Source organism: Corvus hawaiiensis, chromosome 2 (assembly GCF_020740725.1).
Source record: "Corvus hawaiiensis isolate bCorHaw1 chromosome 2, bCorHaw1.pri.cur, whole genome shotgun sequence".
Lineage (NCBI taxonomy): Eukaryota > Metazoa > Chordata > Aves > Passeriformes > Corvidae > Corvus > Corvus hawaiiensis.
Genome location: NC_063214.1, coordinates 93,156,256 through 93,181,568, shown reverse-complemented (window position 1 = coordinate 93,181,568; position 25,313 = coordinate 93,156,256). Strand labels below are relative to the sequence as shown.

Here is a 25,313-nt window from a genome sequence, read left to right as displayed (position 1 = left end):
TGTCATGCTGTAGTCAATTCTATATTAATTTTTTGTTAAATTGTTTAACTTAAGTTATCGATTGAGTGCTGCTAAATCTTTAGGCCTAAACTATTGGTCAAGACTGTGGCTCAGTTTAGCTGTGGCTTTGAACCTTGTGCCTAAATGGGAAAGTCTTCCTTATTCCTTTTTACCTTTTCCTACCCTAACTCTTTTGTTCCCCCCACTCCCACTCCCACAGATAATTTTTGGGTTGACTTTGGGGTTAGATTGATTGATTTTAGGTTTTAGTCTGATTTTTGTCTGTTTGTTTTAGCCATCTAGTAAGTAGTAGAGTGGACCTTGCCAATGAACTTTTTCAGCCTTTCACTTTTATACTAAATCAGCATTTGCCAAGACATATGTCCGTGATTCTATAAGTGACCTTAAAACACACATTCACAATATTACTTCTGTCTAACTGCAGCAAAAATGGAAGCCACAGATGTGGAGAAGGGGAAATTAAAAGTTTTATTAAGTGCAAAAGTGAACAAAACCCACAATAAAAATCATTGAAATGACCCATTACCTCAAACAAACTATCATGTGACTTCACTTTTACATTGACATACACATGATCAGGCAAATCATCACAACTACAGTCTAAAAAAGTAACATTAGCAGTTCCTTTTCTCTACGGACTGGCAAGGAGAAAGCAGGTATTTCCAAGCCCTGATAAATGTCAGTAATTCAGGGTATAAGAGCAATAAGAACAACATCTGGCATTAGTATGAGTATGCATATCCTTAATTTCCCTTGTCTCCCTCTTCCACTGCATCACAGGCAGCGAGGATCACCTACAGAGATTAAGTGATGGTGTCATGATACCCTTCTGTGCAAAAATACTTCTCCTTTTACAGATGTTGAATCATTCAAAGTGTGTCTGCTTTGCTGGCATTCAAAGAACTTTGGAGTTAATACCATTTAGCTTTCAACCTTCCTTATGTATAATCCTCTGTTATTCTGTAAAATCTCAGGGCAGCCAAATTCTGTATGGTGTCACAGGCTTTAGGGTACAGCTTCATGAGGCGTAGCACGTATAGGCAGTCACATTGTCTCTCCAAGCTGAGGTGAGGGGGCATCCACGGCAAATTGAATTTCAATTTAAAGTGGCTGATTCTCATAGAGGGCATTAAACCATCCAAAACTGCCCTACCCTTTCTAACCTCCCTTTTCTCTGTTGGTTCGGGTTTTTTTCTGCTTGATATTGCCCAAAGCCTGCATGCCAAGCTCTTTAACACGGGAGCTATTTGGGCCTACTTACATTTAGAATCCTTAGAAAACATCAAAATACAAAACAAAGAGCATCTAACTAACAATAGGAGATTGTAAGTACTGGTTTATTTGTTGAAGAGCCTCAAAAAGTATATGCAAGTAAAACAAGTAGCATTCTACATTACTGAAAACTGTGAAATAAAAATATTTTTCATTGTGCTTCATGCCACATGGTAAGTCCTAAGCAGAATGAAACTTCTGCTCCTTATGTAGATTGCTGAGGAAACCTTCTCTGGAATAAGATTTAATGATTGGGGTTAACATCATCCTGGCCACTGCAGCAACTTCTGTGTTCTTCTCAGATCTCAGAGCTGGCCTCTTAATCAACACTATTTCCCAAAATATTAGTTTATTTGGTTCTATTAGTTAGCAAAACATACAGTTTTCTGCTACATCTTCTGTCTCCAGAATTGTTATACAACTGTGTTAAAGTCACAGCCCTCAGTCTGTGGTTGAGCAGCTTCTGAGCCTAAGCCAAGATTATTACAGTGCCCTTTGGTCTTTATCTTGATAGGCTTTGCCGGCATGAGGTACCGAAGGTTTTTCCAAAATCTGGAATTCACAGGAAGAGATTTATCTTTTTTCCACTTCACCACCCTCTTTGATGGTAAAAGTGACAGTGATTCTGGCAAGAAATTGTAGTCACTTACAGGCATATATTCAATTAATATGATCTTAGTTTTTCTTTCAACTAGGGCTTTATGCAGTCCACTCTCAAGTTCATATATGGCTCTGTCAGAAACGTAGTTCTGGCTCAGTATAATGATTAATCTTCTGCTTTTATCAATGAATGAATTGATATCATCAACAAACGCTGCAAATTAAAGATAAATTTATTGTTAAATTCAATTGAAAAGATAGGCAATGAATCGACTTATCTTTTAAATTCACATATGTACCAGAAATGTCCCTCTTATAAAGTGACATTTAAGCATCTTGCCCTTATGAAGAGATTAATGTGTATAAAAGATTAAGGGTCTCTGAAAATTAACTCAGTATTGGTCAAAGCTTATTCTCTAGAGCAGATATAAACCTACTTAATAATCTCATCTACCCTAGACAGCTGTCTAGCAGTAGTCACATGGATAGAAGGTGACAGCAAAATCTAACTTCCCCCCAACCAGACATCTCTTTGCTCTTTCCTAATAGATACCATTGGAGTGATTCCACAGAAAGGCACAAACAGCAACCTCTCACCAAGTATTCTGTAACCCTCAGGTTGCACCTTCCTTTATGACATCAAACATCCAAATCTATTTCCAGTAATCCAAGGTGAAGAAGACCAGCATGTGATGGCAGAAGGAGTTCCAACTGTGTTTCACATTGATGACTTTTGACATGAAAAGTGGTGAATGAAAGTGAATGGTGATACCCTTTAAACATCAAATTGAATTTTCATGCACAGCTTCCAGTGCTTGTTTTAGCACCATGGGACAAAGTCTGCATAAATCAGAGATCTGGACAACATGACTTGTAGAGAAAGGCAAAGCAAACTGCAGAACTAACCTAATGAAGAGAAAACTGAGGGTAAAAAGAGGCTGACAAGGGTATTACAACACCAAAGGATCGTGTAAAAAGAAGGAAATATTCTATTTTCCATGTTCACAATGGATCAGGCCAGAGAAAAGGAAATAAGCTGAAACTATTGAAAGATGTCAGTAAACACTTTTTTAATACTTAAAGAAAGAGAATAGGTTAAAAAAAAAAGGCTTGCAAGAGCTGTGGCACCTCTCAGGTTAGAAAAATTTGTCAGGAATGGATATAAGGAGACAAGATCCTGTTTAATGAAGGATGGTGACTGATCTTATTGTTCTGTGGTTTGAACAATGAAATTCTATTCCTCAACTAGATCTTTGGACTAAGTGGAAACTTGTAATACCTTTTATCCAAACATTTGCAAAAAGCAGATGTCAGATACATCCATAGGCCAAACAAAATTCCATTTCTTATTTCTATTTTGTTATGGCACCCATTTCATTCAGAATATGGTTTCAACCACCACACTGAAGATACAGCAAACATACAAGTTACCTAAGAATAATTAGTACCAGAAACACCAGCTGCTCTGTGCAGTAAATGTGAGTACATTAACTGGCCCTCCGCAAAAGCAGAGCAAAAGCAATATTACTGTGAAATATCTGACACCTTCTGTGTCCTCACCTTGACCTTCTCGATGTTTGCTCTTTCATCCTTTCATCTTGGGTCTTTGTAATTAGTGATATATGTGTGCATATGTGTGTAAGTGTATATTAATTAATAAATGTAACTATAAAACATGTAAAATGTTTGCAAGCAAACTTTGCATGCACATAGTCCAGATTAAATGAAAACTGTATCCTTTCAATGCACAGCACATGGCAGAATTCCTTCTAATTATAGACTTTACCTTTTTGTGAACTTGATGAGCCTATTCAATGACAAGAATATTCAATACACTCACCTCCTCCAGGGAATACATCCCTCTCAAATATACATAACTTGTACCCAAAGTTTTCTTCTAATATCATGGGCAATATCTTCAAAGCAAATTCTCTCTCTTCTTCAATGGGAGAAGCACAGTCTTTCAGGTAAGACACAAATGCATCATATTCTTTTCCATCTGAAAAGAAATCACCAATTGTTGTCTTGTTATCACCATTAGAAATCCAGTATCTGATTCATTATTCTGGTTTTCAAACTTAGTGTCTCAGTAGCAAAGCATCTAGAAACTCCTGCTCTTTCTTCTGAAGACTCTGAAAAGTCTTCAAACACTCTTCATCGGATTCAAAAAATGTCCTGAAGAAATTTAATTTTGATATAAAGATTCTGATTGCATTTGGCAAATACTTGAGAACATTACCTTTCTACATTAAAGTGCTTTTTAAATAAAATCAGATTAATTTAACCAATTAATGTCACACCTGTGAAGCTCAAGATATGAAGGGAAGCAAAAAATGTGTCTGTAACCTGATAAAATTGCTATTTATGTGGTATCGCAGATTTCCACATTTATTTTACACTTTGTCTAAGAGTATCAAGTAGAATGGGTACTGGCAAAAGAGAGAAAAAAACAGTTAATTTTTTTTGTTACGAGAGTATGCCTTGTCTGGTCATGGTTTGGGAAATCAAAGACCAATCCAGAGGCCGGGTCCACCACACTGCCCCAGAGCAACTATCAGGATTGATACACCAGCACACGTGGCTTTTCTTCTTAAACTGCACTCCTTTGTTTCCCTTTCTGAATACTTTACCACATAAGAGAGAACACAAAGTCAAGTCCATGAAACCCTACACCTTCAAGAGCTCTAGGAATAGGCAATCCATTGCCTAGTATTCAACAGGCAGCTCCTCCAGGGTGGCCTAGTCCAGGATCTCAGAGATCGTCCCTGTAACTCAGTGTACACTGTGATAGCTGACATCAACAACTAGATAAATAACACTGGCAGGCATAAATGACATCCAACCATTACTGAAAAATCTCCAACCACTGCTGTTTATTCAAGTTATATTCAAGCTGATTTAGAGACAAAGAAAGGCCAAGAAAATCAGACCCATATATACAGCAAGTTTTGTCACTGCAATTTTCAGAAAAATAATTCCTAAAATTGAGTAATTGTCAGGCTTGCTTGCTGTGAAGGTCACAGAGCTGGTGCCTGTTAAGATACTGGTAGTGTGCACTCCAGCTCTCCTTAAGTGCATGTAGTGACAAACCTATAAACATGCAATGGCCTCTACAGTCAAGGGAACATTTTAACCTTCACCTTACTGAAGGGCATCAGTGAGGTGAAAAAAAATTGTGTCAGTCTATCCATCTGACAGCTCCAGAGTGTTCATCCTCATCACAAATAGACAACTGCAAATTTCTCCACCCCTATCAACTTTTGTGATGAAGAACATGTCAGAACAGAGCTCATCTGAACAGCTGACATCCTCTTCACTGCGTGTTCCATAGGAAGCTTCTTCACTCTGTTTATCTGCTGTCATTGCCACATGTATATAACTACACACTTTAGCACCTGACCATCAAGTTCTCTTTTATATATTCTTTGTTTCTTCTCACACTGCTCCTGAATTTAAGATAAAAAAATTATCTTCGTCAAAGATGGTTTTTTCATAGAACCTACCAGAAATTGTTTTTTAATCAATACACTTATTTCAATGTCAGCATTAGCAAAATCATACCTCCAGCAGTATCATCTCTTCTGCATGTATCTCTGTAAAATAGAACAAAGTCGACCCTAAACATCACAAACACAAACACCACAGCTACAACAACAAACGGAAATAGCAAAGCAAGGACCATTCCAGTGGTAAATATGTGCACAGGTAGGTCTTGGGTCTTCCCTGTAAAACAGAAAAGCAGCAAATTATAGCCTTAACAAAGAGTATTATATGACAAGATTACTGTATCCAATACTGATGACACCTAAAAATCATCTCAAAAAAAACACAGTGTTGATGGGAATCCTTTCCTGCTAATGCTTCAAGCACATACACATGCCACTAGTCCTGAGATGAAGAGGAACTACACAACATGGATTACTCTAAAAACTGGAGAAACAATCCTGCACACAATCACATACAGTTCATTTATGTGTGTGCAGGCTATGTGAGATCAAGACTGACACTACAGATCCTCATAGATGTGCAGCATCCCAAACTGATGGTCACTCACTTTTGTGATGAGTTTCCTTAAGGTTCTTTATTATTTCCTGTTATTATCTACCTTTCACCCCTCTCTCAGTCCCATCCATAAGTCCTTAATGTTCCCTTTAATCTGTTTGGCTGAGATATTTTTTGTATTTTTTTTCTCCAGTCTCTTTCAGGCTTTTCTTTTTCTTTACTATTATTATTATTATTATTATTATTATTATTTTATCTTTGGGTTTTTAGTTCCAAATGCAGATTTTTAACACTTTAATCTTAGTGAATTTTTTTATGAAGGCACTGTCAAGACATGCTCATTGTAGTCAGCATTTCTTTTGCTTTGGATTACTTCTGCCCCTGTCTGAGAGCAGGAGGAATCACCCAGGGGTTGTTATGTCCAGCACCAGATGGATGAGGGTCTTCATAAGCGGACAGACATATTAGGAGTGGTGTTTTGAAATGAGTACCCTGCCCTCAGGATTGAGAAGGCTGGCATGATTAATAATTAATAAAATTACTTAATAATAATTAATAAATTCTTTCTAGATTAGGCCATACCTTTCTTCAATTTTACTATTTTTATCTGTGTGCTTTCATCAGCTTGCAACATGCAGGTGAAATTATGATGCATGTCCTCATCTCTTACTTTTTTAATCCGTAGTAGCCTTGTGACATAGAACTTGTTTCCCAACCTGCAACATAAGGAATGGTGTTAGCAACCCTATCTGTACAGAAACCTACAACCACCTGAGAGGCAGATTTTGAGGGGAAAGGTTCTAAAGAAAACCCTCAGACTGTGGTTTTACTGAATTTGCAGTTCCACAAAGTGTAGGACATTATCACATACTAAATGCAGGATTTTCAGGAAACCTACTGTAATTTTTTGAACTCTTCTTCACATATTGAAGGTTCATTCTCAGGGATACCTGTGCATTGTTCAGGAAACGTTTGGTTAATTAACCAGTAGAGGCTGGCATCTTCTTGCATATAATAACCCAAGAAACCTGTGCAATTGAGTATCTCTTCTTTACCTACAAAAAAAGCGTAACATGAGAAGATCTAGTGAGAAGTAGTATTCATGTACACAGTGCAAGAAAATGTCAGCTTTCCAGGCAACATATCCTATGAGCTGTGCACCTTTCAGGATTTCATAGCCCCTTCTCAATGTTTTACAGGTGTTACACCTGCACTGGTGGTGTCTTCAGCAATCATGCACTGTTGCAAAGTGACAGTCATGCATTGCTTTCTTTCAGACAAATCATCACAGCCAGGTGAGTTTAAATAGGCCTGAGAATTTCAGGCTTTAGAGAACTAAAGGGAATTTGACTTGATGACGCTTATGGGTTCCTTCTACTCCAGATATTCTATGATTCTATAAACTAGACAGTGCTCCGCAGGCTGAGAAGATAAGAGGACAACCTGTCACCTGTGCTCCAGGGCCAGGTAAAAGTAAGTAACTGGTAAGGGGAATTACAACAATTAATTCATTGTAACAGGTAAACTATATATGATTACCGAATAAAACCAAAGCCCAGGCTGAACATGCACAGAGAAAATTATCGTCTCAGTATCACAACTGAAAATTCCTGAATACATGAACAAGTCATTTACTCAGTCAGCTACTTGTCCCATTTCAAAGCACTAACTGTAACTGACAGGAACAACCCCATAAGGTTTTGATAGTTTTAAGAAATTGCAAAACTAAAAGGACAACTGGACACTTGGAAAAAATAAGGGCAGAAGACTGCAGCTCTGGAGTGTGAGATTTTTTAAACTCTGCCATGGGAAGCCTGACCTGGATTTAGCTGCAACCATCTAGGCTATTCCAGCATCATTTCCAGGGAATACACCCAGAATGCCCTTTATTAAGCCAGGAAAAGTGCATGTTAGTCTTTGTTCAGGGCATCATGCACAAATACTTTCCAGTAAGCAAGGTCTGCACAGCAATTCTCTAAGAGCACATAAAACTGACTTTTCAAGATTTGTCAGAGACTTCTAGAACCTTCAAAGCAAGATCCAGCTGAAAATCTGGCCATCACAGATTCAGGCCTTAGAAATCCAAATTACAGTTGCACAGACCTAACCTTCCAGTATCATTGACCTTGCAACTCTAGCATTTTCAGCATATACAAGACCTATTTGGAGGCAAATATTATAGAACGCCATTTTAAACAATGAGAGATGTTAAAGGTCATGGACCTGGCTCATCCTAAATTCCCTTCCCTCTCTACCATGCCATCTGTCTCATCACTCAGCAGGGAGTTCAATGACCTTATCAAATGATCTTATCAAGGCAGAAAAGGGATGGAAGACAGGTAGTTCATATGTATATGATGCCAGACCCTTCTAACTTCTAAGGGTTGGGACAAGCACAGTAACGAGACAGAAATGTGCAGGAAGGGTGTACTGGGAGTTTGGAAGGCATGAGGAACCATAGGATTGGGATACTACCATTGGGAAAAGGACTTAGCAAGCAGTATTGGCAGGAAGGCAGCAAAATTAATATCTGAGGTCCTAGATGAGCAAATGAGATATGGGTATGAGCCACAGAGGAGATAAGCTTTGGAAAGGAAGGATTAGCTACCCAGAAGAGAGAAGCCTCAGGAACAGGAGAGGAAAAAGACAGGTAAATTTCTGTTTTTAAAAATTATTTATAGCCTCAATCGCAAACTCCTGGATCCTGCCCAAGACTGTGTGAAGCCTGCAGATCATTTTATCTAACCTACTTCCAGCTAGAAGCACAGATAAGGTCTCTTGACAATACAGATCTTCATGCACACATTGCCAGGACCGTCATACCTCACACTTCTCACTTCCCTGAGAATAACATTTTCGACCGCATCAGGTATCAGGTGATTACTCATTACTGCTGTTCACTGAGTGAACCATACATCCTTTATACATTGCTTCATGGGTTTTGCTATCTACAAAAGAAAGCCATGGAGAGATGTTTTACCACCACCACCACTTTCTCCTGCAGGTTGTAGCAGTAACCTCAGCTTCTGCCTCTCTGAAAGGGTACATTTAGGGTACTTGTATATCAATCATGTAATACACTAGGCAAAACATTACCAGATGTGAGGTTAGATCAGATACAGGATGATGCACAGACAATTCTTAGTTTGGTTATACTTACCCAGACCATCAACCATAAAGAAATCAGAACAAAAGCCTGTAGGTAGAGTAGCTACACAAACATTTTTGTGTTATTTCATACCTATTTCTGTTTCAATTTCTTCATGATGTCCAACTATCTCCAAAGTTACAGCCTCTGCTGCATCTAAAACAGAAGTACGGCTATTGAAGTAATACCTTACTTACATTCTTCCATAGTAGAAGTTACATACGTGCTCTATATCTAAAATTAATCACAAACATTCAATTTAATTCACAGAATATCTGGATTCTGGCATTACTGACTAGTTTAAAACCCAGTATGTCTTGTTGAATTTTTTCACATACATATAAATACAGAGTACAATTTGCAATGGTTGGAAAGGCTCTTGTGCAAAATTCTCAGTAAGTTTAAATAACTTACTTAGAGCAGCTATTTTGAAAAAAAAATAAAACTGCAGGGAAAACATACTAAATACATCTTCCAAAATTGGTTATATTTCATCTTAACTTCTGCTTTTTTACTTCTCAAATTATTCTGAAGTAGTTCAGATTACCAGACTTGTTCCCCTTGGTATATATTTACCAAATGAGAAGTGCAATGAAAAATCTCCATAGTAAAATGAACCAAAAAGTATGCTTCAAAATTTTAGAAAGCTTTCTTACCTTCTTCTACTACAAGTTTAATTGTATTTGTGCTGTGGTATATCCTTCCTTCATGACTGATTAAAATTTTACAGGTATATATCCCAGAGTGCTGTACTGTTAGGGTTCTAAAATTTAGTTCCCTCTCTGTTTCATGTTCATAGTTCTTGCAGTCCTGCAATAAAATAAAACCAGAAAATACTATTCTGTAGCAAACATGCATTCAAAACATGGAAGAAATGATGAGGGTTTTTTGACACAAGTATCACCATCATCTTTTCACTGTCTCAATGACAAGTGTCTGACCCAAAAGAGGTGTGCACCCAATTTTCACTCATGGTCACTTAAATGCCACATCTGAACATTTAACCCATTAGAAGTTGAGAACATTGCAACTGAGGAAAATATAACGACCTATGGCCCTATCCATCAATGGTCCCATCATCCCAGGCCCTGAAACACAAGAAAACAGGGCTGTAGTTCATTCTTGCCAGGTTACTCCAGATGCCTTTACTAAATCAGTCAAAATCTCTTCCAGAAACTGATAGATCTTGGAGTGAACAGGGTCTGTTACTCCAACCAGGAGACCTGAGAGGAATAAGGAGCACTTCTCAAAGTGATGACTTGCCAAAAAATGAACAGAACTGGATCTGTTACACATGTAAAAGGTGTTCAGAAACAGAAAAATTGAAAAGTTTGTAATTACTTTAGAAGTACATGCCAACTGTAAAATAAAAATCTTGGCACCTCATTTAGCATCAGTACAATATCTGTATCAGCAAAGTGGCAGCTGGCTAAACCAGCTGCTGCCTAAATCAGCAGACATCCACATCAAATCTTTTATCATTCCAAACTATGAGTTTAACAACTTCTGAAACAGGTGTATTTTTTTAACAAATCTGAGAGCAGACAAAAACTATGTTTTGCGTCCCTGTCTAAAGTTTTTTGCCCTAATTCCATGAGAAATTAAAGCTTTACAATGTTTGTAGATGCTTCTAAAAATTTGTTTGCAATTAATATTTCCTGTAATCAGATATTTTGTTTCTATAGGCAATTATTTGAGTGACACTGTTTCAGTAATTACCTTGTACCATGTTATGCTCTCATTTTCATAGATGGACAAATCACTGCATTTCAGTGAATGACCAGTTCCAGCACTTTTAATTTCTGTAGTCAAATGATTTTTGTTGAAACAGCTACTTTTATTTCTTTCAAGTACATTCAAGGTCCATTTTTGAATTGTTAAATTTTGTTTTCCATTGCTAAGAAAAAAAAAGATAAAGAAAAATCAGTTTTAGGAGCTTTTAAAAATTATGCAGCTTAGTGAGTTACAAAACACAAATAAATTCTCAAATACATCTGGTAGGTAAAAAGTACATCTACAGTGACCTAATTATTTTTATTCCCCTTTATACTTTCCCACTCCCAAATAAGTGTTATTTCCTTTAACCAAACAGGTTACCTAAACTAAATGCACTACCGCAAAACATTTGACAATACAATTATATCTATTGAACATGACAATATATGCTACATTGACCTGAACAAGGATGCAACTGTCTGTGACATCATGAACAGTTACATGAGAGCATCAAAGAATCTTGGACCTTGAATCAGCTAAAGATCCTGCAGGCTTAATTTCCTAAGTGTTGCTAAGGTTAAAAGCCATAACTGAAAAATATATTTGTAAAATAAGTGGTAAGACTGGCAACTCTGATATGGTTCATAAAGCAACATTAATCATTGTTTGATACTCTGCAGATAGTCACTGATATTTTGGAAATATTTCTAAACTCCACAAGTCTCATGAATCACAGCATCATTTATGGATTCAAGCATGTCTGCAAAACAAGGCATTTTGGAAAGGGTACATCTCTTTGTCTTTTGAGTCTGAACTGCTCAGAGATCTACAGTAGCTGAGCACCCCAGGCTGACTGGAAGAGTCAGGAACTACCACTTCTGCAGCAGAGGCATCACATCCCATGCAGTGTCTAGAAAAGATCACACAAATATGCTCAAAAAATACCTCTTTTGAATATCTGGGAGCTGATGATTGTCATTTAGATATCTACTAAGTTCTATCCATATATTCCTTGAAAGAATCAGATTATAGCTGTTATTTCACTGATATATCCAAATACATGACTACCAAGGGAAAGGAAGCTGGAGGACTTTTGACTTAAATTTGGCAAAGTTAGAGCTTAAGAGAAAGCCATATGTTGCTGTCAGTTAGCGGGTGAGATTCTGACAGTTAATGGGTGAGATTTTGCAATTAGTGCATAAAACTCTCATTTGTTTTCTGAACAAGCAGGGCCTGACAAAGAAAAAGCAGCAATCACAGAGCACTTCCCTCCAATGTCAGTCATATCTTCATAAATATGTTTGAATCTTTCTGCCTCCAAGAAAAGAAAAAAAAATTGCTTCCAGAAGTGCAATTGGTCAAGAATTGTTTCAATGAGAAAGGCCAAGAGGACAAAGAAGTTGGAATGGAGAAGCATCCCTGGTGAGTACATCATCTTAAATACCATTCTTGACATGCCTTTTGAGTGTACAGGACTCAGAAGAGCTATTAGGACATCATTTTTATGATGAATTTAGACCAAGTCTTGGGTTGTTTCTTTTCTGCTTTTTAAGCCCCCTAAACAAATGTATTTATGTATTCTGCTCACCCTCTTTGCACTGTAGCCCTTTTTCAACCTACACAGGTTCTCCTTACTCACTTGAGATGTTTATTACTCGTAATTGACTCTTTAAACAAAAACATCGTGGTTTGGTTTCTAAATCAGCTACCTATGCTGTTACAAACAGGAAAAGCCTTACCAAAACTTTTCCATCAGAGATAAGCTTGCATGGGTATTCACAGTGGGTGGAGTCCTTCTCACCTATTCTTCAATATCATATTTACACATTTAAATCAGAGCTACTAATCACAGTCAGCAGTGGGACCACAGTCAGTAGTCAACCTGTTACAGTGCAGTTTATATGACCTATTTTTTATGTTTGGTTTAGGACAAGATAATCTGTGGCCCAGAAAGGCCTCTCTCTCCCTGACAGTAAAGGTACCTAAGATAAGTTTAGGTGTAGACATAAACATTATATCAAATTAATTCCACTGAGTCTGTGTGTTTCTTTAGGCATCACTCTACCAATCTGAATACTGTCAGAGAAGCAATTTACAGATCTAGCCACGAAATGCATATGATTTTACTCTCTAAATTCAGCAGATGAAAGAAAAGGATCTGTAAAGCCACATGTTCCCCTCAGCACTGTCACTCCACAGAGGGTTTCTTCTGTGATCCTGTTTGGGGAAATCACTCGAAGTGGATCAAGATATTCTACCTGATGAGCCAAAATCTGGCAAGGAGAATGTCCCTGGAAGGTATTAAAACCATACCTATGCAAACAAAGATTAATTTGTCTTGCATCATTTCTAGTTGCCTGCCATACAGAACGGTTTTCAATATATATAAAAAAAAAGGCATTTAGGTGTATTTTTTAAACTGCTAGTGTCTGAATTGTTATATTTTTATCCTGGTTTTTACTTGTTGAGAGTCTTTAGTGATATTTTGTCAGGAACAAACCATTTCTGGTTTAACAGACTTTCAATCTTCCCCCAACAAACCCACCAAGAAGGAACAACAAAATCTAGCTTGGCTCAGAAGATGATACAGGGAAGTGAAAGCCCTTAGAGAATATAAACCAAGTTTACTGGATACATAACCAATTCTAAGTCATCCCTTAGCTATTTCACTGCAGCAAGCCAGTGTTATCGCAATATTTCAATCTACTGCAGAAACTGTCACTCTGCTTTCCAAATTGCAGTATTAACTCCAAATGCATGTTCCTACAGCTTTCAACTGTTCTAATCATATTGAAAAATTGAACAATATTAGGATTTTAAAATTTATCGTGTATTTATCATGGTTCTCTGTAGTTTTGGGTTTTTTTCAGGAACGTGTAAGTTCCCTCAGTTTCAAGGTCACCAAAACAGAGCAACCTGATGACCTGCTTTTTTGTATTCTGTTTTTCTCTTTGACAACCACAGGATACAGGCTATAAAAAACACCCATACAAATTAAAAATCTTTCCAAAGACCTGTGACACAGTTTTTTTTCTGCTTACCACACTCACTACAAGTACATGTGAAATTTTTCAGCAAGAACGTTGCTGAAGATGGGCACTTTCATGCTTAGAGGTGATGTCCATTGATTCCTGAATTAACATCCTAAGTCTAGTGTACTAACACACGTGAACATATCAGCACACATATATGCACACTTCAGCTATCTACATATGTCTCAGCAGGACACTTCTAGGTTAACTGTAAACCTTCTGATTCCTCTGTAAGTAAAAAATAAGTGGTTAAAACACCATAAAAACATTGTTAGATCACCTTCGCCTCTTACTTCTTGTATATTGTCAGTTGTAACACAGCAGAAAAAAAATTCCTATGTTTAATTAGTTTGCAAAATCTGTCATGTTGTCTTCTTTTCTTGAAAATCTGCAGTATATGTAGCTGTCACATTGTTCCCTGAAACTGCCTAAACAGTTATAAGTAATCTAAAAATTATTTCCGATATAGCTTACAAATACCTATCCCCAAATTAATAGTTGAAAATTTAGAAGATAAATAAAAATATATTTAGCATACCTTCTTTCAAAAGTAACCCCTTTAACCTCCTATAAGTACTCTGAAATTAAACTAATTCCACTCAGTCATTCTTATTAAATATTAAACCAGTTCAGTAGTCCACAATAGCCCACAATCTTTCCCTACAGAGACTGCTAAAATCCTCTGTCTCTGCAGAAAAAAAATTTTTCAATAATCTTCTGTATTTGCTGAAATATAACTCATTTAATTTGCCTGCCAATAGTGAAATCCATCATATGAAGTAAGCCAAAGATCCCATTAAAATCCATTATGCCTGTTGTTCCAGCAATGAGACCTGTGAAGAGTTCTCACAGGAGGATTGCAAGCTTCTGGCATCATTCTGATCCTAACAGAAAAATGAGAATTCATATGGGCCTAATGAAAAGAAAAGAAGAAGGGAAGGGCAAGAGGAAGGGCAAGGGGAAGGGCGAGGCAAGGCAAGGAGTTTCAGAGTAAGAAATTTTTTCCTCAAAGCAAAAATACTTTCTTTCAAAACTGATTTTTAAAATGTAGCAGCTAACATAGTCCTAGAACACAAGACAAAAAAGCAGAAAATCAAAACTCTCAATTTCAAACAAATGCTCTGATGTAATCAAGACTTTTTTGCTCAGTTTCTCTCTTAAGCAAATTACTAAATCAAGACATTTCATAAAGGATTCTGATATTTTCATGTTTTCCAGCAATTACTTATTTTAACAAACCTCATTTTAATAGTTTTACTTCAGTTCTTTTCCTGTCACTTCCTTCTTCTATATGTAAGGCTGTTTCCTTCAGTTTTGAGGTTTACACTTTTTCATAATAACTTAATAGAATTCTTATGATTTACTGTGGATTTACTGTCATTACTCCAAGTCCGTAAAATAATCAGAAAACCACAATGATCATGTATTAAGGCTGGGGTTATCATAGCTCCCTTCTCTTCTGTCCCGTATTTTAGACTCCTTGTGGCAGTCTCCTTTGGTAGCCTGGCAATTCAGGTACGATCTCCACCTATCTTTCCCCGTGACAAAATTAGTCAGTCTGCATTTTGTGCCACTGATTAGGTGGTATTAGAGTGAGTTTTAGATTTAATAGCTCTTTTTGTGAAGAGACAATGTAGACAACTGATCAACACAACAAAACTGCACAACAAACTAGACAAACTACCATATTCATCATCCTTAATGAAAATTATCTTGAATTTAAAATAGATGAATACATTTTTCTCAGTATTTACCCTTCAATTAAAAATACTTTGCATTTCATATACCATGACTCACTACTTTTTAAAATAATATCAATAAGGAGATAATAGTAATGATGCATGGAAAAATAAAACAAGGAGATTGCAGCTTCCAAGTTAACTTGGAAGTTAACAATTGAAGTCTAGCTTCGAACTGTAAAGTATCGAACTTGAGCCTGCGATATTTCTGGAAAAACGTGGGGAGCATTTTTCAGTATCCGCGTCCCGTAACCTTTACAAACCTGGCTAGAACCTTAAAATTATTACTTGGAGAACAGCACAAATCATTACATGCAAGGTAATCTGCTTCAAATGAATTGTTGCTTCAACTGTAAATGCTGAATTATGGGTTTAGTGCAAGTTAGTCATAAGAACTCCGTGCAACAAACCTTTGATTTAGTCCCTTAGTCTTTTAAGGTGTTCCAGTGAAGACTGGCACCAAATAATGGAGGCCCATCCTTATTTCTCCTTTTAACCCATAATGTTCTACAGCAGTAAGAAATCAAATGCAATTATTTAATTTGTTCTTTGAATGGCTTCATGCAGGGAAAGGTTTGAACAGAAAGCAGAGTTTAGCTATGCTATGTTTAATCTTTACTATACAGTTAGATGATTTGGCAAGCCTCATAGCATGAGATCTGCTCAACACAGCAAGCAAGAACAAGTCTGGGGAAGAAGACAAGCAAATGTTTCCTTTTCCTTGTCAGGGGACAGAAGGGCTGCCTGACGCTCATTTTGCTTAGGTAATTAATCACAAGCCAGAAAGAATGCTACCTGCCTTATCAAAAGGTTTACAGAACATTTAAAAGGCTGAAACTCCTTATAGATATTTGTAAATATTAAAAGTTCACCTTGATAGTTATTGTGAAATGAAGTGTGAAATGACACTGCAGTTAATGCAGTTCCCTGAGCCCCTTTTATATAGATGCCACTATCTATACAAAACAAGACAAAGAAATTATCTTCATCATAGACATGTGCACAGGCAAGACATTTATACATTCTGATGTGTACCCACCTGTGAATGACAGAGTAATTCCCAGAGTCACTGAGTTCAGCTGGCCAAAACTCCAGAAAATTCATTTGTGAAACAATTCTGTGTGTTTCCTTTACCAGTTGCCGCTTTCCAGCACTTTCTTTGTACCAGTTTATTGTGTATGCTTCTTCCTGAAAATGTTCTTGCCTTGACTCAAGGTAACAAAGGAAAAAATATTCCCCTTCTAGAACATCAATGGAGGCACGAAGGGGGCACAGCTTTTCTTCAGAGAAAGGGGAAAAAAGATACGTTAGGAAGCCAAATACTTGTTTCAGAAAATTACATTAACCTGACTTTAAAGTAATTTGCTGTGCTGCTGGTATCTTACAAAGAGAATTCTTTCAGCAAAGTGGTCTGGCAGCATTTATTTATTTATTCCTGCAATATTTTCTGAAAACCTCAGTTTTCCACACCTTTATTCTATCTTACCAAAGCAATACCAGAAGAAAAAGGCGGCTGAAAATAAAAAGACATTTCCCTATCTCTATGATTCTTTCACATGAGTTCCACAGAGTCAGAATAAAATTCTGAAAGGGCAGAATCTGGCCTCACTCTACAATAAAGCAGCTCCCACAAATGGAAAGAGAAAGGAGAAGTTCTTCACGTATGGTTTGACTTGACAAATATGTCTGAGATAAAAGCACAGATCCTATAAATTAACATTTGTATTTCCTTATCTTCTTAATTAAAACAGAATCATTATGTAGATATATTTCTGAAAAACTTCAGATATCTTTGGAAAGTTGCCTTGGAACGAGATTATGTGTGTAAAATTTAGTTTTTAAGTCTGCCTTTCCGCACAAATTTCTCAAATTTGCTTTTGCATACAGAAGTCATGAAAAGTACAGAAAAGGAACCATGATCTAGCATTAAGAGTCAAAAATAAAATCAGCCTTCAGTCTTTCTTTCTCCTAAGGTTCTCAGAGATTATTGTTGTTTAGCACCTATTGTGACCACACTTCTGAATGGCACAAAAAGAAGCAGACTCTTTCTCTTGCTTGCTATGTCTCTTCACACAGTCATGGTCACATACAACATCATCAGGTTTCTCCAGGTAGCGTCCTTGCTTTTTCATTTCATAATTTTGGTGTTTGGGACCAAATTTCCCCAGCCTGGAGCTGGGCTGAAATTGCCAAACCTTTAAGTTTTTGTTCTTGGCTGCAAAACACAAAACTTGTCCTACTCCAAGCAACTGTCAAGATGCTGGCACATATTTTGAAGGTTCTGTTTTTGAATTGAAGACTTTTACTTACCAGTGGCAGATTCCATGACAAACATTACCAAAAAAATCATCAGAGTCATTTTCTTGAGTTACTTCTCACTTCTGAAAAAAAAGAAAAGAAACTGAATTTCTCTTGTTTGTTCTGAAAACCTAAGAAAAAAAAAAAACAGATTCACAGTTCATCACAAGTGCAGTAAAACATTCCTTGGAGCATGTGAGCATTGTAACTATTGCCTGGTGCTGAAGAGGGATTTCCAAATGGGAAGTTACATATTTTTATCATAACAGCTATTTTCATACATCAGGTAATGTATCTAGATTTTTCTTTGCAATTTCACTTCAAATTCAGAAAGCACTGCAGGATTTCCTTCTTCCATTTTCTTATTTAATGCATGCATTTTGCAGTATTACAAAAGCACTCAAATCCCAAGCCAGTAGATACGTACCACAGGATAGGACAGTGCTTTTTTTTTCTCCACAAAGAGAACGACTTTGCAAGACTGGACCTTGTGGAAACAGCCAGTGGAAACTTCCCTTGTCTTCAGTGAGAACAGCACAATGTTGCAGATTGGATATGTTGATGGGTAACTTTGAGCCTGCTGGAAAACAATGAGACATGTAATTTCTCTCACAATTTGGTCCGTGGAGGCAATAAGCACCAGCTAAGAGTGCTAACATTTCCACTGGGGGGAAGGACATGAAGCAGCCTATATTCAGTTGCTTCATGTGTAGTCAACTGATTTCAAAGGCAAGTGAAAAACACCACTAAATAAGATCAGCTTGGAGCACTTTCTGAGGTTCCTCAGAACAGCAGGTTAACTGACAACCAAAGACAGAGCTACTCCTGAGACTCTGCCTCAGTTTTGCTTACAAAACAGACAGGTTAGATACACAACTCAGCTCAGCCTCTGAACCTAAAACAGACAACCTTGCTCAGTGTTACCCAAGCATGGATGGACAAATGAGACACATGCACACAAGATGTACTTCAGAGATCTAAGAGATCTGCCAAAAGAAATGTCATTAGCAATCCATGTCTTTTTTATTAAGTAAATCTATTGCAATTTGAGAAAGCACAAACTTAATGTTGTAAGAGACTGCCCTGAGATTTACAGTCAGAAAGTTCCTGTGACCTGAAGAGTCTGGAGGCAAGAGGGTACTGCATTTCCCACAGTATTCCAGAATGACACCAAACTGAGTAGCTGCTCTCCCTCTCCTATCTTTCTTCTCAGTTCTTTACAAGTGTGTCATCATCCCATAAAGCACTGTAAGGAGATGGAGGAAGTGTTTCACATCCCTTTTTTCAGACAGCCTGGTAGGCAAATCCAGATTTAGAAAGCTAAAAGAGACTGGATGCTGAGTACTGGAACAAGCAATTTCAGTTCCTTGTTACGCATGGAGATTCAAACTCCTATACTTCATAAGGAAAGAGGGGCCTCTCTCTTTAATTTCTCTAATCTTTTTTTCCTTTTTTATCCTATCACATTCAGAAGAAATACAGCTGTTAGAGACTACAAGACTATGATCCACTACATAAAGATAAAACCATTTATCACCAGATTTTTAACTCTAAATCCAGTTCTTTTTTGGTATATCACGTCAGCACACAGTGGAAGTTCGTTTGAATGCACACAGTATAATGGAAGCTATTTAGTAATGACCAGGTTTAAGATTCACGACTAATGAAAAGCAAGACACAGGACCTTAATCTTACTCTCTCATTGCTGTTGAACCTGATCAATTTGTCTGAAATTGTTCACTGTAGGCTAAAAGTGTTTACATTTGAGCCACATAGTTTGAGTACTCCTCAATGAAAAGTTGGGGGGGGGAAGATGAAAAGAAAGAAAAATGCTTTTAGTGAAAGTCAGCTAATACAAAGATAATCTTTGAGAAACAGAATAAGAATTTTAATTTTTGGAAAAAATTGAGAGTTATTTTAAAGTAAAAGCAAAAATTCTCTGCCTAATAAAGGAGTACAGAACTATTAAAGGACAGAATGCTGAGGCAATAGAGGGAAATGACAGTTTCAATGAAAATTGGTTAAATTACCAATTGTCTATAAGGATCAAAGTGACAATAGCTTTAAGCACGTTTTATAAATTTTATACCTGTTTAAAACCACTGATGGAATTTTAATAATAAAATATGGTTCTTAAAAATGCTTGTGCCACTGTGAAACCAACAAAAACTTTAAACAAACTGAAAGTTTAAATTCTGTAAAGTGCATTACCAATATCTCTTTAATTAGAAAATTGTATATATTTAAGCAGCCTTAAAATTATTCCCCACTTTTCTAGAATCACCAGAAGATTTTGAAATGAAGAGGGGCTGATACACAGAAGTGACTGATCCTCTGTTTTGGATAAGTAACTCATTTTGATCAACACTTTTGGAAAACTCAATTTGGTCCTGAAGGGTTGTGACTTCCTTTTTTAAAAAAACACAACAGATTCTTCTGAACATGAGACTGCTCTAACAATCATCTTCGGGTCAAGGGAGGAAAGCACTAATCTTTCCTCTTTAAGGAATTCCTGTGGAATTTAAGTATTTTCTAAATATTACTACACAGAGCCATAATTTTCTCAGCATTCATGAAGAAAACAAAAATGTTTAACAAACAGTTGTCTTAGACATATTAGATCCAAGCACCATTCTGCCAGGATTGCAATTTCTTGGTAAAAATGAAAATCTGTCTTAATTTCAAAGACAAGCAAAGCTGTTTACTTACTATGCAAGTCTTGCCAGGTGGAAAGTGGAAGGAGAGGGAGTCTTCGAAACTCCAGAGAGCTGCAACTTGAACTTACAACTCTTCTGAGTTTTAGTCATCACTGAAACAGAGAGTTATCTCTCTCAGCAGGTGAATGCATAGATATTTCAATTTGAAAAACCTTCTGAAAAAAGGAAAAGAGAACTGCTGATTGCAGGAAGGAAAACAGAAGAGGGAGATGTGAGAAAATCATTTCTGCTGGTATTAATGGAAAGGTAAAGGCAAGTCCTTAATATTAATAATTTTTCTAAATGAGACATTTGAGAGCTGATACACAAATGTTTCAGGCATAATCTTTTGCTCCTACCACCTACAACAGCGCTGAAGGAGCCCATCCTCCTCCAAAGCCACCCAGGTGTGAGGGAAAGGGCTGCAGACAGCCCAGACACGGCGACAGGGACTGTGTGTTGAAATAAGTCATTTTCAGGGCTAACCTGTTTATGGCAGCTCTATAATGAGGAAAAATTATATAACGGACCCCGGAGAGAGGTGTCCGAGCCAGGTGGTTCTGGGAAGTGCCGGGCAGTGCCGCGGGCAGGGAAGCGCGGCTGGGTGGGAGAGAGACCGGGCAGGGGACGGGCAGGGCAGGGGACGGGCAGGGTGCCCCGGAGAGATCCCCGGCCAGCGAGGGCGGCGCGGGGCACACCCGCAGGGATGCCCTGACCGGGGCAGGCGCTCGGTTGCGAGGGAGGGGAGAAGGAGCTGCCCGCGCCCGGCCCTTGCCTCCCCCAGCGCGCTGCCCGCCCCTGCCCTGCGCCGCCCCTGCCCTACCTGGCTGCGGCAGCAAGGCAGCTCGCCCGGCTTGGCGAGGGGGCTGTGCTGCCACCCAGCCCTCGGAAACCCAGAGGCGCGCCCCGCCAGCAGAGCGAGTGATGATCAACTTCTAGGAGACGGAGAGGGGGGTGTGGGTGTGTGCGTGTGCCTTCCTTCTCACAACCTTCCAGGGGAAGAAAAGCTGTAAGGAGGTGATTGTCTTCCGTTGTCTTCAGCTGAAACGCCTCCTCCTCCGCCTTTCTGGTGAGCGCCCATTGTAGGACTTTTCCAAGGAGTGTGGTGGAGGTAGGACGGAGTGCTACGAACGAGTATATTGGGCTGAGTATACCAACTTTGATCTCTGCTACGGCTTCCTCCCCACCTCGCTGCCTGGTTTGAGAATGAGGGCGTGCAAAGAGCTAAAACTGAAAGGTTGATATTCTGCAAAGACCTCAAAAGACACACACACAGAAAAAAAGAAAAAAAATTACATCCCACAAAAAAAAATTACAAAATATGGTGTGGAGGAAAATAGACAAGGCAAAAGACATGATTCTATATTGGTTTTATGAGAAATGTCCCCATTTGAGTGCTATTTTTTTCTGTGCTACCATCCCCTTCATGGGGAGAATAAGGAAAACTTTCAAGACATGAAACATTTTGTAGTTCCATTACCGCAAAGTGAGTGTATGTATTCACTTCTAAATAAGCCATCATGCCGTTAGTTGAGTTGGCTTGTTAGCCAAACGTTGATACATTGGAACTGTGGTTCCACCAGGGGTTTCTGACAGGCATATTTCCTGTTTGAGACCTCTTCCTGCGTAAATGAATGCTTGCCTTTGTTAATTACATGGACAGTTTATCTGCTAAGTACTGTTCAATAATTCACTATACTTCTAAATAAACTTAGTTTGATAACAGTGGGAAAAAGTCATTCCCTCAGGAATTCTTTTATTTTCATATCACCCTTTTCATCTTCAGAAATTTGCTTGGTGACAGCTATCTTTTGGGTTTTTTACCCAGGACGACTCCTAATGCAAAAGGTTCCAATTGCAACAAGAGGGATCACGTTAGACATAAAACAAACAGGTTACACTAAAAAGGAGGGAGGGATTACACAGAGCTGGCTGTCTTGCATATTTTCATTGCAGAGGTGAAGCAAAGAAACCCTGGAGTGTTTTACTGTCTCATCTCATTTTTTTCCTCATCACAGATTTGAAACAATATGTATATAACAACAATCAGACCTTTGGATAACATAAATCAGCACAATTTCAGGAAAGTAAGCTAAGGATACAACTAACTATAACTACTTTAAAAATGTATAAAAGGTATTTTACAGTGCTTTTGGTTCTATGACTTAGTACCTGATTTTAAAACCAAAAAGAAAGTAGATATAAAGATGATAATGATTTTATAAGACAGTCTGGAAACTATTTAGCAGCCAACAAATAAAATCATAAAGTAAAATGTCATCAGCTTTTTACTTTCACAGAGTAAGTCTTCATAGTGACAGTTTTGAAACTTCTTTTTTTTGACTTAGTCTTTTACAGCAATATTTTCCGTGAGCTTTTCTCTCATTTTCTCTCATGTGCTTTCATACTCTTTTGAAACACTCACAAGTTTTTTGAACTTTAATCTGCATTGCAGAAAGAGCTGTGTTCAATTGGTCCTTTCAACTGTCATAGCTAGCTCTGTGATACATGAATATATGTGAAAGGAGAATAAACTTCACACTTTTTAGTTCTCTGACTAATACAATTTTAATAGAGAAACTTTAGTCTGGTAATAGATACGTAACTTGACTAAAAATAGCTACAGCTTAGATTTTAATTTTGAAAATGCCATGATGAACATGAAAGTTTGCACTAATATTGGAAAACAGATTGTTGAAGGAAGCTCTGACAACCTGATCAATCAGGGAAGACCTGTTACTTCACAGTTTTTCACTTCCTTTCCATCCAACATAAACTATACCAAGGTGCTAAATGAAAAACCGAAACTATTTCCGTCAGAAATTGCAACACATCCAACTCCTGTAACCATGGTTTAAACCTGTTTGCTGTTAGCTGGCAGTAGTCCTTCTTAAACTATATTGTTTTTATATTTATATATATATATAGATATATATATATATATATATAGATATATATATATATATAGATATATATATATATCTATATATATATATAAATATATATATATATTTATATATATATATTATATATATATAATAGGAGTATTTATAAATACTCCTATTATCTCTATATACAAGCTATATTAATTCTTAGCAGAGGTTAAATTATATTCAATAGTTTTTCAGCATTATCTTCCCCTGATATCAAAAAAGCAGGTTACAAACTGAAAATGTGTCTGTTAGAGCCTCATATGTTTCTCATAAATATTAAAATACTAAAGTTGGACACTTTCAAACTTTCCTCCATATCCCAGCATCACAGGGTAATTCGGGTTTGAAGGGACCTCTGGGAGTCCTCAGGTCCAGCCCCTCTTCAGGGTGCATACAACTGAGACACGAACACTTACAAGGGTGGGGATTCCACAGCTTCTCTGGGTACATGTTCCAGCTTTGGACCATGCAGATGGTGAAATTGTTTTTCCTAATACATAATACAAATTTCTCATGTTCTAATTACTGCCAGTTACTTTTTTGTCCTATCTCTGTGCTCCTTTGAGAAGAGTCTGGCTCCATCCATTCTCTCTGTCTTTTCATTAGATTCTTGTAGATGGAAACAGGGCCTCTTGTCCTCTCCCTGTATGATCTTTGCTCTTGGTGGTCTTCCCCTGGACTTCAATATGTCAGTACCTCACTTGTACTGGGGAGCCCAAAACTTTACATAGTGCCCCAGAGATGACTTCATAAATGCTGCATTCTAGGGAATAACCACTTTCCACAGCTACATTTTCATTAGTAAGGTGCAGGGCGCAGTTGGTCGCCTTAGTCACAGGGACACACTGCTGAATCATGTCCACTTTAGTGTCAACCAGGACATCCAGTCTATTTCCACAAAGTTATTTTGTGTTAGGTTGACCTCCAGGCTGCGTTGCTGAATGGGTTTATTCCATCTCAGATGCAGCACTTTGCACATGCCTTGGACTGAACTTCGTGAGTTTCTCATCAGTCCATTTCTTCAGCCTGTTGCTGTCCAAAACAGCAGCCCTGTGCTTCAGTGGGTCAAGTATCCCCCCACAGTTTGATTTTCTGTCTAAAAATCCACTGGTTGTGCAGTCTGTCCCATTGTCAAGGTCATCAATAAGGATGTTAAACAGTCCTGGTACTGGTATCACTCCCTGAGGGATGTCTCTAGTGATTTGCTGTGAGCTGAGGTTTGTACGCTGGTCACAACGCATTGGTCTCACAGGGACTTTAGTCCCACTGTTTTTCTGCTCACTTTTGTGGATTTGTCTATCTCACAGAGACTGTGTCAAAGACCTTGCTCAATATAAGATATGCAGCATCCAGTGTCCTCCCACCGTCCAAAACACAGCTGGACATGCATGATATGTATCTAAAACAACAGCTGTAGTTTTCCAACCCTTGGAAGAATCAGGAACATACAGTTGTACATTCAATTGAATATACTATCAATTTTACACATCATCTTTCAAACAGCCTTTGTCCAATGAAAAGTAAGAAATTAATGTTGCATATACTACAAGTAATAGCTTGCTACGAAACCTTCCAAAAATTTCTAAAAACTTCCTTTAAGTGGTCAGTCTCTTGGGCTTCACAACCATGTGAGCTGTAGGAACATAAAATCTCAAACCTATAGGATTTCTAGCTGGTCAGAATCTCTGGGTCCCTACTCACCCAGGAGAGGGCAGGATGACTCTGCTCTATTAAAGAAGTTAAAGCAAATCTGCTCTCCACCTTGGGGTGCCAAAACCAGAGAAGCACAGGGCAGAAACTGAAGAACATTAAAACTCTTTGTGGACAATATAATTAAGCAACAAAATTGCCTTGGT

General features: G+C 37.8%; 1 protein-coding gene across 6 annotated transcripts; it reads right to left on the bottom strand.

Annotated features, from left to right (window-relative positions):
- Positions 1-466: 466 nt before the first annotated feature.
- On the bottom strand, positions 467-23,416 carry IL18R1 (interleukin 18 receptor 1). 6 transcript variants are annotated; one of them, XM_048326198.1, is made up of 14 exons: positions 21,348-23,416; positions 20,538-20,700; positions 18,256-18,408; positions 17,841-17,911; positions 16,570-16,810; positions 10,763-10,940; positions 9,700-9,853; positions 9,137-9,199; positions 6,794-6,950; positions 6,478-6,611; positions 5,455-5,616; positions 3,734-3,892; positions 1,944-2,107; positions 467-1,845 (listed from the first exon to the last, which is right to left on the bottom strand). In XM_048326198.1, exons 4-14 carry the CDS (start codon positions 17,887-17,889, stop codon positions 1,777-1,779), a joined length of 1,530 nt encoding a protein of 509 aa, XP_048182155.1. In that variant the 5' UTR covers positions 17,890-17,911; positions 18,256-18,408; positions 20,538-20,700; positions 21,348-23,416; the 3' UTR covers positions 467-1,776. The 6 variants fall into 6 exon arrangements, with proteins under 6 accessions (XP_048182155.1, XP_048182112.1, XP_048182118.1 ...); XM_048326155.1 differs by having other exon boundaries at positions 467-2,107; XM_048326161.1 differs by having other exon boundaries at positions 467-2,107; positions 18,256-18,405.
- Between the last annotated feature and the right edge of the window lie 1,897 nt (positions 23,417-25,313).